General features: G+C 48.2%; 1 protein-coding gene across 1 annotated transcript in view; it reads left to right on the top strand.

Moving 5' to 3' along the window:
* Sptbn2 (spectrin beta, non-erythrocytic 2) overlaps positions 1–7288 on the top strand; it is a 41517-nt gene extending 34229 nt beyond the window's left edge. Inside the window, exons 23-37 of the mRNA XM_052762253.1 lie at positions 3–263; positions 350–480; positions 683–887; positions 1347–1721; positions 2518–2762; positions 2865–3003; positions 3467–3551; positions 3806–4002; positions 4301–4443; positions 4532–4607; positions 4681–4731; positions 4926–5146; positions 5389–5562; positions 6073–6115; positions 6444–7288. Coding sequence (XP_052618213.1) covers positions 3–263; positions 350–480; positions 683–887; positions 1347–1721; positions 2518–2762; positions 2865–3003; positions 3467–3551; positions 3806–4002; positions 4301–4443; positions 4532–4607; positions 4681–4731; positions 4926–5132 — 2115 coding nt within the window. The 3' untranslated portion in view covers positions 5133–5146; positions 5389–5562; positions 6073–6115; positions 6444–7288. The remainder of the gene's footprint in view (positions 1–2; positions 264–349; positions 481–682; positions 888–1346; positions 1722–2517; positions 2763–2864; positions 3004–3466; positions 3552–3805; positions 4003–4300; positions 4444–4531; positions 4608–4680; positions 4732–4925; positions 5147–5388; positions 5563–6072; positions 6116–6443) is intronic.
* Positions 7289–12251: the final 4963 nt, after the last annotated feature.

The following is a 12251-nucleotide window of genomic DNA, read 5'->3' as shown; positions in this document are numbered from 1 at the left end:
AGACCCTGCAGAAGGAGATCCAGGGCCATGAGCCCCGGATTGCAGACCTCAAAGAGAGGCAGCGTGCTTTGGGAGCAGCAGCAGCAGGTCCAGAGCTGGCTGAGCTCCAGGAAATGTGGAAACGCCTGAGCCATGAGCTAGAGCTTCGGGGTAAGCGACTAGAAGAAGCCCTTCGAGCCCAGCAATTCTATCGTGATGCTGCAGAGGCCGAGGCTTGGATGGGTGAGCAGGAGTTACACATGATGGGACAGGAGAAAGCCAAGGTGAGAACCAGAGCAATGGTGGTTTGTTTGGCCAATTCTTCCTGCCCAGGACCCTGCTGTCTGATGTCTCCTTTTCCCTCTCCCAGGACGAACTGAGTGCCCAGGCAGAAGTGAAGAAGCATCAGGTATTGGAACAAGCCCTTGCCGACTATGCTCAGACCATCAAACAACTAGCAGCTAGCAGCCAAGATATGATTGACCATGAACACCCAGAGAGGTGAGTGTGTGAGTATCAAAGGGCCTAAACTCTGGAGGAGAGGAGGAGAGCTGGTTCTGGAAAAGTATAGGAATTGTGGCGTCTTTGAACCATGTGCATACAGAACAGACTAGAAAGTTGTGAGAAGCAAAGGACTTGGAAAGCAGTTAGGGACATAAGAGACAAAGCTCCATGGAACAAGCCCTTCTCTCTACCCCTGCAGCACAAGGCTAACAATCCGCCAAGCCCAGGTGGACAAGTTGTACGCCAGCCTGAAGGAGCTGGCGGGAGAGCGGCGGGAGCGCCTGCAGGAGCACCTCCGGCTGTGCCAGCTCCGCAGAGAGCTGGATGACCTGGAACAGTGGATACAGGAGCGCGAAGTGGTGGCGGCCTCCCATGAGCTGGGCCAGGACTATGAGCATGTGACTGTGAGTGCCACACAGATCGGCACCAGGAAGCATCAGGGCCCACAGGGAGACCAAAGCCTTGGTCCAGGCAGAGTGCTGAGGGTGGGGACATTGAGCCAGACAGAGAAGGCACTGTTCTTATGGGGTTTGAGTTATAAAACTTGGACTATTGTGCAGAAAGAAGGGTATGGGGGTGACCATAGGGGAGGACAAAAATGAAATTGCTACTCTTTGCAACAGACCTCAACAAAACAGGGTGAACTTCAGATTCTTTGCTGTGGTTAGAGGTTTGGGCCCTCTGGTACAGAAATCTAGACCATAGTTAGGGCATCCTTGTTAAGGGCTAAATGTTTGAAGTGCCTCTAGGTGCCTTTAGGAACAGTGGGTTCTCAGTTTTGGGGAGAGAAGTGACTGCTCCACGAGGCAGTGACCTCACACACTAGGTCTCATCCCTGTCTCTACAAATGTTTCCTCCCTCAGATGCTCCGGGACAAATTCCGAGAGTTCTCCCGGGACACCAGCACCATTGGCCAGGAGCGTGTAGACAGTGCCAATGCACTGGCCAATGGGCTCATTTCTGGGGGCCATGCTGCACGGGCCACTGTGGCTGAGTGGAAGGACAGTCTCAACGAGGCCTGGGCTGACTTGCTGGAGCTGCTGGACACAAGAGGTCAGGTGCTGGCTGCTGCTTATGAGCTGCAGCGTTTCCTGCATGGGGCCCGTCAAGCCCTGGCACGGGTACAGCACAAGCAACAGCAGCTTCCAGATGGGACTGGCCGTGACCTCAATGCTGCTGAGGCCCTGCAGCGCCGGCACTGTGCCTATGAGCATGACATCCAAGCCCTCAGCACCCAGGTCTGACCCTAGCTGGACAGGTGGGGAAGGGAAGGCTAAGAGGAAACTGTTTGGTGGGAAATGGGAGGAGGGAGGTCCGTGTGCTTTGGAGAGGCTGGGAGGCTGGCAACCATGGAGGGGCATTTGAAAATAAGGTTAAACTCACTCGAGGAATGGATATCAGCTACCATATTCAGGCTTGTTGTATAATATGTATGTGCACGCACGTGCATCAGCACACATACTTCAGTGTATGTATGGAGGTCAGGGGACAGCTTTGGTTCTATCCTTGTACTTTAGGTTCCAATAATCAGGCTTGGGCAAGTGCTTAAAGTCATTGAGGCATCTCGCTGGCTAAGTTCACAGTTGTAGTAAAGACCCATGACTTTTTCCAGTGGTTCCAATGACTGCAAAATCCTTCATGCTATGCCCAAACCCACCTGTTGATGCCACTCAGGCCAGACTTCTGGATTTACGAAATTAACACAGATCATTCCTTCAACCCCATATGACCAGTCAGCCCTCAACCTAAGTCTACTCTGCAGGCTGCACCTCTTCTTCTAGTGATTTTTCAATGTCCCTTATACCCTGGATAGGATAGCTCAACTTGATTTCAGAACCCTATCCCCTGGGGTAGCTTGGGCCCCAGGTGAAGTCCAATAGGACAGAGGGTGGTAGGTAGAGCTCTGAACCTTGGTTCTTCTACCACGTCTTTGGCTGGTGAAACAAACAGGAGGTAGAAAGCAGTGCAGGAATGAGAGTGCCTTCAGCTCCTCTGTCTCCCAGCTCTGCCTGACTCAAAACTGGGTTCCCACAGGTCCAGCAGGTTCAGGACGATGGCCACAGGCTACAGAAGGCCTATGCTGGAGACAAGGCCGAGGAAATTGGTCGTCACATGCAGGCAGTGGCTGAGGCCTGGGCCCAGCTCCAGGGAAGTTCCGCTGCCCGTCGTCAGCTCTTACTGGACACTACGGATAAGTTCCGTTTCTTCAAGGCTGTCCGGGAGTTGATGCTTTGGATGGATGGGATTAACCTGCAGATGGATGCCCAGGAGCGGCCCCGGTGAGACCCACAGTGCCTGGCATCCTCCACAGGTTATGTGATACTACTGGTGGCTGTGGTGGGGCTGGAGCCGCTGATAATACCATCTTTGTATTGGCCTAGGGATGTATCTTCTGCAGATTTAGTCATCAAGAACCAACAAGGCATCAAAGCAGAGATAGAGGCCAGAGCAGACCGCTTCTCCTCCTGCATTGACATGGGGCAGGAGCTGCTGGCCCGGAGCCACTATGCTGCTGAGGAGGTGGGTGAGACCCGGAAAGAACCTGGCCAGCCACACCGAACATGGATCATTCCTGAAATTTCTCTTTCTGTTCATTTTGTTTGTTTCTTTGGTTTTTTTTTTTGGGGGGGGGGGGGTTTGGTTGTTGTTCTTTGGGGTGTTTTGTTTTGAGACTGGGTATCACCATGTAGCTCAGGCTGACCACAGTTCTCTTGCTGCACCCTCCCAAGTGCTGGGCTACAGGTGTGCACTACCACACCCAGCTTTGATTTTTCCTGTCTTCTGCTTCTTGTCATTCTTTCTTAGCAAGAATTTTCACTGTCCTCTCAATGCTGTCCAGGGATTTCTAAAATCCCACTTCTCCTCCCAGAACTATTTCCTCTCCTCTTGACATTAGAAATCATTGCTGTACTTCAGTGGCTTCCAGAGACCTTGGAAAGGCCCCATTAGTTCCTAAGCCATGCCTCTTTCCCCTACCCCACAGATCTCAGAGAAGCTCTCCCAGCTACAGTCCAGGCGCCAGGAGACAGCTGACAAGTGGCAGGAGAAGATGGACTGGCTGCAGCTTGGTGAGCCACTGTGGGAGTGTCAGCTGGAGGAAGGGGGCTTGTGAGAAAGGCCTGGGCATTGCCTATCTGTAGTGGCCACAGTGCATGATACCAGGAACCCTGGGTGTGGAATTCCAGGATCCTATACTTGGTACTGACAGTGCTCTGGGACAATGGTTTCTCTGTCCCTGTACTTGAAGTTGCCACTGCTACCATTTCCTGCCACTACATACTCTAATTTTCCATCTCTCTATGCCCCTCCCCAACCATGGCAGTTTTGGAGGTGCTTGTGTTTGGGAGAGATGCAGGGATGGCAGAGGCCTGGCTATGCAGCCAGGAGCCATTAGTTCGAAGTGCAGAGCTGGGTTGCACCGTGGATGAAGTAGAGAGCCTCATCAAGCGACATGAAGCCTTCCAGAAGTCAGCAGTGGCCTGGGAGGAACGTTTTAGCGCACTGGAGAAGCTCACTGCGGTGAGGACTGTGGGACCTCAGAGGTACCCGACCCCACTGCAGCCCAGCCTGTTCTTGTTACTGTCCAGAATTTCTTCTCTTCCCCATGCACTGCTTCTCTGTGTGTGAGCCGAGAGTGCTCTTCTGTCACATGACCACAGATGTCAGTTAGCCTGGGTGCTACTGAGATCACTCTGCTTCTTGCCCTATCTTCTTTTAGATTCTCTTCTCTGTCTTTCCTGTTTTACTGGGCTAGAGCTGAGACATTTCAGCTTTTCTCCTCACCATGAGACTTGCTGACCTCACCATTTCTTGACAGCTGGAAGAGCGGGAGAAGGAGCGGAAGAGAAAAAGGGAGGAAGAGGAACGGAGCAAACAGCCCTCTACTCCAGAGCCCACGGCCAGTCGGCCTGAAGGGAGTCTGGTAGATGGCCAGACGGCTCCTGACACTGCCTGGGATGGGTAAGAGCTAGACACCTGGGCCAGGAGGTTGAGGCTGAGCCTAAGCAAGCCACAGATAATCATTCTGTGTCACATTTGATCATTCTAGAACCCAGTCACAACTGCCACCATCCACACAAGCACCCAGTATTAACGGGGTCTGCACAGACACAGAGTCTTCACAGGTAATTCCATGTCCATGAACATTCCTTTCCACCCTGCCAGCCCCCACAACCTCACAGCTTCTTCTCTTTGCAGCCCCTGTTCGAACAGCAAAGACTTGAACAGAGCAGTGTCCCAGAAGGGCCTGTGAGTCTCTCTGGAGGGGTGGATTTTGGTACCTGGGGGATGAAGGGACAAAAGAAGTGGGTAGGGATCCTGGGTATGAAGCTCAACAGAAGCTTGGGCTGGGAGACCAGCTCTTGGCCATAAGCTTCCTGATTCCAAGGCAAGATACCATCCATATCACCTATTAGCAATGAAATTGTTTTCCCCCCCCACAGGGATCTGGCACAGGGGACGAGTCCAGTGGGCCCCAGGGAGAGAGGCAGACCCGGCCCCGGGGCCCTGCCCCTTCTCCAATGCCCCAGAGCAGATCATCTGAATCAACCCATGTTGCCACCTTGCCCACACGAGGCCCTGAGCTCTCTGCTCAGGAACAGATGGAAGGGATGCTGTGCCGCAAACAGGAGATGGAGGCCTTCAACTAGAAAGCCGCCAACAGGTACCAGGCCTCTCAGGTTTCTGCTTCTGAGGAGAGTTTCCTGGAAACTTCCTAGACAGACAGGGGAACACTTTATAGGAGTTTGTCCTTTGGGAAAGGACTGGGACTCAGGACTCTCATAGGCTCAGAGGAGGGCCACAAGTGACCTAAAGACTGTGTTGTGGAACTTACATGTTACAGGTCCCACAAAGGCCACCAGTCTACCTATCTACCAGGTTTCTGACCCCGCCATCTCTCCCCAGGTCCTGGCAGAATGTGTACTGTGTCCTTCGGCGTGGAAGCCTCGGCTTTTACAAGGATGCCAGGGCAGCTAGTGCAGGAGTGCCATACCATGGCGAAGTGCCTGTCAGTCTGGCCAGGGCCCAGGGCAGCGTGGCCTTGGACTACCGGAAACGCAAGCATGTCTTCAAGCTGGGGTAGGAACCAGGGCTGCTCTCAGGTTGGGATGGAGAGTCAGAGATAAGGCAAGGTAGATGAACCATGAACAAGGTCCAGAGGGAAGGAAGTTACCCGAAGAGAGCACATGAATGGAGCTGCTATGCTAGGTGCTTGGGTACATTTGTAGGTGGAAAAGAATGGAAATTCTGGGTCTGGAATCACACTAGAATGGAGGAGCTAAAACACAGGCTGAAAAGTTACCTTGGATAGAAACTGTGATGGCAGGATGCTAGCTCACCCTGGCTTCCAGGGGCCTGCCCACTGCCAGCAAGAGCCTACCTTAACATTGCCCTCTGCGCTCTACCAGAAAGAGACTGCTTTGGCACGTCTGCAAAACCCTACAACTATGAAGAATGTGTAAACATGATCTGGCCTTGAGGGCTGTGCCCTCCCAGTCAGTCCAGTCATGGGAGAATACTGAGCTCACAGAAGCACTGACATGTCAAATATAGGTTCTTAGCTCTGCCCTGTGCCTTCTCTCCCAACAGCTTACAGGATGGCAAAGAATACTTATTCCAGGCCAAGGATGAGGTGAGCCTTCCCCTGTCCTGCTGTTTTCTCTCTCTGCCAGCATTTTGTTTTATGAGACAGGGTCTCATCTGAAGGCTTGGTTCCTATTCCAGAATGGCCTCGAACTCATTGCAACAGTCCTAGCTCAGCCTCCTGAGTCTGTGTTCACAGGTATTTGCCACCATGACCAGCTAAGGCTCCCTATCCTAAAGGGGTCTTTTTTCTCCTTCTAAAACGAAAACGTCGATCTTTTTTCTACTTACTTCTATCATACTTTCCTTCTGTCTGCTCCGTGCGGCCCCAGGTCAAAGTCCTTGAGCATAAGCTGATGTCTCCCTGTCCCTTACAGGCAGAGATGAGCTCATGGCTGAGAGTGGTGAATGCAGCCATTGCCACTGCATCCTCTGCCTCTGGAGAGCCAGAAGAGCCAGTGGTGCCCAGTGCCAGCCGAGGTCTGACTCGGGCCATGACCATGCCCCCGGTGTCACAGCCTGAGGGCTCCATCGTGCTTCGCAGCAAGGACGGCAGAGAAAGAGAGCGAGAAAAACGATTCAGCTTCTTTAAGAAGAACAAGTAGTTGGGGGCATGACTCCCAGGCTAGCTCCCTCCTTCCATTAAGGAAACTGCCAGGGACTATCGACAGAGACCGCCCTCTTGTCAGGACAACTGCCTGCTGCTAGGGTCTGCTGCTAAGGTCAGCCCATCACCAGGAACTGTCACTGGGGACAAACGAGTGTTCCCACAAACAACCTTCTCTTCTTCTATTTAATTCACCTGGTGGTGGAACCCAGGCACCCCTATTATCACTCTTCCCACCTTGTCACCTCTTCCCAAGCCTTATGCCTCCACCCCCACCATGGTGCAGAGAGTGTCACCCTCAATGTGGGCTATGTGGGAACCACTGTCCCTGCCTCAGGGTCACTGTGCCACCATAGCTAGGGTGTGCCATCCACCATCCAGTTCTTTGCCTCTGGGGTCAGCCAGGACCCTCTCAGAGCTGAAGCAGGACCCGAGGGCAGGAGCACCAGAGGATGGAGTCGGAGGCATTGAAGCCTTCCCTGCCTAGCCTGCGTCACCCTCTGGCTCAGGTGGCTGCTCCTCCAGCCACTCGAGGTGGCTCCCAAGTGTGAGTTGTTCAGGAGTAGCCACATCCTTGAGTCTATCCAAGGAGGTGATTAAACAGCTCAGCTTCTCTCACTGCCTCTCGGTGTTGTTACTTTTCTGACCATAGCCTCTCCGGTTCTGGTCTCCTGTGTGTCAGATATCCACTCTACCCCCACCTTCTGAGCCTCAAAGAATCATGTGATTCTGAGAGCCTCCCTATCTCAGTCTCCCCGTGATAGTGATCTGTTTCACTGGATTGGCCTATGCTAAGCCTCTGTTTAGACCAAAGACATTCACTATGGTTTGGGTTGTTGTTAATTAATAGTATTCGTGTTAAAAGGCAGGAAATTACTCTCCTTGGTGCACTTTTCTTTGTCCTTTAAAAAAGCTGTTTAATTTCTTGCAGTGCTGGGGATGGAACCCTGGGCCTCATGCATGCTAGGCAAACACTCTACCACTGAATAGCCCGGACACGGTTCTTCACTCTCAAGTCTCTCAGTTGTTTTCAGTAAGGGGTGGTGAGGAATGTTGCCACAACCTAGTCTCAGCTGCTGCTCGGCCAGCAGTGGAAGATGAGCACCCTACTTTCTGTCTTTCCATAGCATCAAGGGAGCTCACACAGAATCAGAAGAGTGGCAGGTTCCCACTTCCTGAACTCCAGAACAGTGTTACCCTAGGAATACATAAGGTACATCCTGAGCATGTAAATAAATACACAATATATTCTAGAAATGGAGAGAAGTATTTTTTCTTAAAATTTGCAGTATTTAAAAAGGAGGTATTAAAGTTGGAAGTTTTGGGTCTCTTTGACTCAGGAAAACTAGCCTGTCTTCAGCATAACTGCCCAAGGGCCCTAAGCAGCCCTGACTGACGACTATCAGTCAAAACAATGACAAGCAGAGTCAGGTGTATGCAGGCTAGGGACTAGCATTACATAGCCCAGAGTGGGCTCCATACATCAGATCTGGCACAGCTGATCATTCACAGGGTAATTATCCTTTCTCTTAAGATAAGTGGATTCAATATCCCACAGTAAACATGCATCAGTACAACAGTAACAGCCCCTCCACAGACAAAGCAGACATCAAGAGGACTCAGATACCTGTTCTCATAATTCAAGGACAGCTATGAAATAGCCCTGTTAGACATGGGAGAGTCCTTATGGAGGGCTCAGATTATGTGGCTTGGGGAAAAACAATGATTGAAAAGTTTAGAAGCAAATGTGGTATGTGTGGGAGAGATTAATGGAGAAATGATGACCTCTATCTAAAAGGTAATAAGTAGCGCCACCAACTGATGTGTTCCTGCAGAACCGTCATTGTGAATGAAAAGGAAAGACAAGAATTAGGTGAGAATCATCTACACATGTGGCAGCTACTGAAGCTACTTCATGGTATGATTCCATGTGGGCAGAATGGAGAAGAGGGTAAGCACAGGGCAAGTCTTCAGAAGAGAAACTTTTGAATGTTGGTGGAAGAGAGGAAAGATGGTAGAGGAATGGGGCCCGAGGGATACAAAAAAGGTTAGGGCACAAAAACAGTGTTAGTGTTGGCCCTGCATACTGGTGGGAAACAGAAATAAACAAAAATGGATAAGCTATATAGGAATGAACTTGTTTGCATTTTTACTGAATACCACTGACAAGGGTGGATTTAACTTGTGTTGACCCACATGGTAGCCACTGGCCACATGGGACTACAGAGTACCCAAAATGTGGCAAATCTAAACTTTGATGTGCTGAAGGTATGAAATAACAGATTTCCAGGGCTTTAGGAGGAATTCTAATATCTCAATTTTTATATTGAATACATGTTGAAATGTCAAAATTAAAATAGATTTCAAATTTTTGTATTTGGATGTTTACTGAAAATTTGTATTTATTTATTGTGGTGCTAGGTATGAAACCCAGGGCCTTGTGCATGTTAGATAAATGCTTTACCATTGAGTTTCACCCACAGACCATTTTCCCAGTTCATTTTGAATTATTAATATAGTTAACTATATCTCTACTGGCTAGCACTGTTCAAAATGGACCTAAGACCTAAACATGAAAGATAATGGGAATGGAAGAGAACACAGACTATCTACATGACTTGTAGTAGGAGAGGGTATCTTAAAGGGAACATAAAAGAGCAATCTTTATGAAACAAAATTAATTTGGTTACATGTAAAAAAAAGATTCACACCCTGTCTCAAAAAAAATTTACTTCCAGAGACAAAGATATTAGTGGAAAGACAAGATACTTGAAGCCAATAGGAAATATTTACAGGCTGGAGAGATGGCTCAGTGGTTAAGAGCACTGACTGCTCTGCCGGAGGTTCTGAGTTCAATTCCCAGCAACCACGTGGTGGCTCACAACCATCCATAATAAGATCTGGTGCCCTCTTCTGGCCTGCAAGGAAACATGCAGGCAAAATACTGTATACATAATAAAATAAATCTTAAAAAAAAAAAATTTACAATATGCAGGAAAGTCCTACATCTCAACCTGAAATACAGGCAGAAGAGAGGAGCAGGAAATTTATATGAGCGCAAATTCCAAGACTTTAAGAATAAGAAGGTATTTTCAAAATCATTAGTCATGAGACAAAAACAAATCAAAGCAAGTTGGGAATAATACCTTACACCTCTGACAAACATTAGGAAACTGGATGTCAGAGCATGATAAAGATGATAAAAACAGCGCTCCTTGTGTGCTGCAAGTAAGAGGATGTGCTGGCAGAGCTTGTCTGGGGACTCGGTACACTTAGACATGTTAGTTTTATATACCCCTATGTCCCAACAGCTCAGCAATTTTACCCCTGGATTTACACTCCTCCACATAACTAGAGCACACACAGACTGCTATTCACAACCTAGTTTATGATGCTGAGGAACTGAGGCAATTTTAGCAGCTTATCTCCAACAAAGGGAAGGTGAAATGTATGGCTGAAGCAAAGAATATCACAGAAATTAGACTTAACACATCACACTTAGAGGGGAAAAACAAGAAATAATTAGCTACACAACATACCATTTACATTATTTATACAAATGTACAATGGGTGAACCTTGTTTAGGACCAGCCAAGAAGCCAACTATAAAATGGATTTGTGACAATCTAGGGAAAGTTTGGACATAAATATTAGATGATATTGACATAACACATAGGGTGGCAGTATAGTTTAGAGAAGGTCCCGGGGCTTGGTCCCCAGTACTATGAATACTAACAACAGATTGTGAGGTACTGAGAGACAAAATTACATTGTGTGTATAAAAGTCTGGGTGAAATGTTGAAGCTAGACAAAAGGTCCAGAGGAATTAATCACAAGTCTACATTTGTGGGTTTTTCTTTTTTTTTTTTTTTTTTTGTTTTGAAATTTTCCACAATGAAGAGTTTTAAATGAATTTTAAAAAATACATGCATTAAAAGGCATGTCTCAGCCAGGTGGTGGTGGTGCATACCTTTAATCCCAGCACTTGGGAGGCAGAGCCAGGCGGATCTCCGTGAGTTCAAGGACAGCCTGGGCTACAGAGAGTTCAAGGAAAGGCGCAAAACTACACAGAGAAACCCTGTCTCGAAAAACCAAAAACAAAAACAAAACAAACAAACAAAAAAAGTCAGGAAAAGGCATGTCTCAGGAGCTGGAGAGATGGCTCAGCAGTTCAAACAATTGCTACTCTTGTAGAGGACCCAAAAATGGTTCTCAACACTCACATTGTAAAGCTCACAGGTACCTGTAACTCAAGCTTCAGGGGATCTGCCACCCTCTTCTGGTCTCTGTGGGCACCTGCACACACATAGCATACATTTACACAGATATATATATAATATATATATATAATATATATATTATATATATATATATATTTTTTTTTCTCAATTTGTCTGTGTAGCCCTGGCTGTCCTGGAATTCTGTAGACCAGGCTGGCCTCAAACCCAGACAGAGCTCTACCTGCCTCCACCTCCTGAGTGCTGGAACTAAAGGCATGCGCCACCACCACCCAGCTCACATAATTTTTTTCAATATTAAAAAAAAAAAAGAAAAGAAAAACCAGAGACTAGAAATGATGGTACAAACCTGTAATTCCCAGCACTTGGGAGGCTGAGGTAGGAGGACTGTGAGTTCAAGCCTGGTCTGGGTTACACAGCCAGTTCTCGGCCAGCTTTGGCTAAGCAGTAAGGCCATTTCAAAAATTAAAAAAGGGAGTGAAATGAAAATTTTAGAAAAAGATGGTAACTGTTAACAGAGCATTAGTTGTGGAGACCTCAGAAAATTTGAGAAGGACAGAATGCAAAGTTGTGTGATCGCAAAGTGAATTTCAGGACAGCCAAGGGTACACAGAGAAACTCTGTTTTGAAAAACAAAATAAAAAAAATTTAATTTAAAAAATGTGTGTCTCTTATTACAATTGGAAAGACAATGGCTTCAGAAATGACTGGGAAACATGGATTTGGTGAAAGAAATGTTTCCAAGTCACTTGGGGAACTGGTCTTTATAGTATTGGACGAGCTAGTGTTGAAACTACACAATGGGGAATGGTGTCTAACCACCATCCTAGCTAGTACCTCTACTAGGAGATGAACACAGCCCATCAATCTCTCTAGATGGCTACGCTTTGTTGAATGAGAGAGTGAGTAATCCACCTAGGCAGCACCCTGCTGCCACCAGGAGGTGCCCTTGCACCGCATCTGAAAGTCAGGAGCCTGACAAGTGCCTGCACCTCTGGCAGCTTGGACTGGACGTGGGGCCCCTCGTCCCACTCACATTCCCAGACTGGGAATCTCTCTGGACTTCTGCACCACGTATTTTTCGGGAGTGCTCACCACATTTCAGGATTCATGATAAGATACACAACGAGAGAGGGAAAGCCCAGCCCACGTATATTCATGAATAAATATGACGAAGTATAGTTTGGATAGAGAAATGCCTTCCTCCGACCTAACCTGTCACAGATCATCTTTCTGCCTGCCCCTCGACTCTCAGTCTCAATTTCCTCGCCAAAGAACAACACAATTGCAGTGAAAACTAAGTTGTCTTAAGGGAGTTCTCGCTCCCTCCCACCCAAATA

This window comes from Peromyscus californicus, unplaced genomic scaffold (assembly GCF_007827085.1).
Source record: "Peromyscus californicus insignis strain IS unplaced genomic scaffold, ASM782708v3 Scaffold_4__1_contigs__length_199733344, whole genome shotgun sequence".
Lineage (NCBI taxonomy): Eukaryota > Metazoa > Chordata > Mammalia > Rodentia > Cricetidae > Peromyscus > Peromyscus californicus.
The sequence above is the reverse complement of the archived record's forward strand: the minus strand, read 5'-3'. Positions and strand labels throughout refer to the sequence as shown.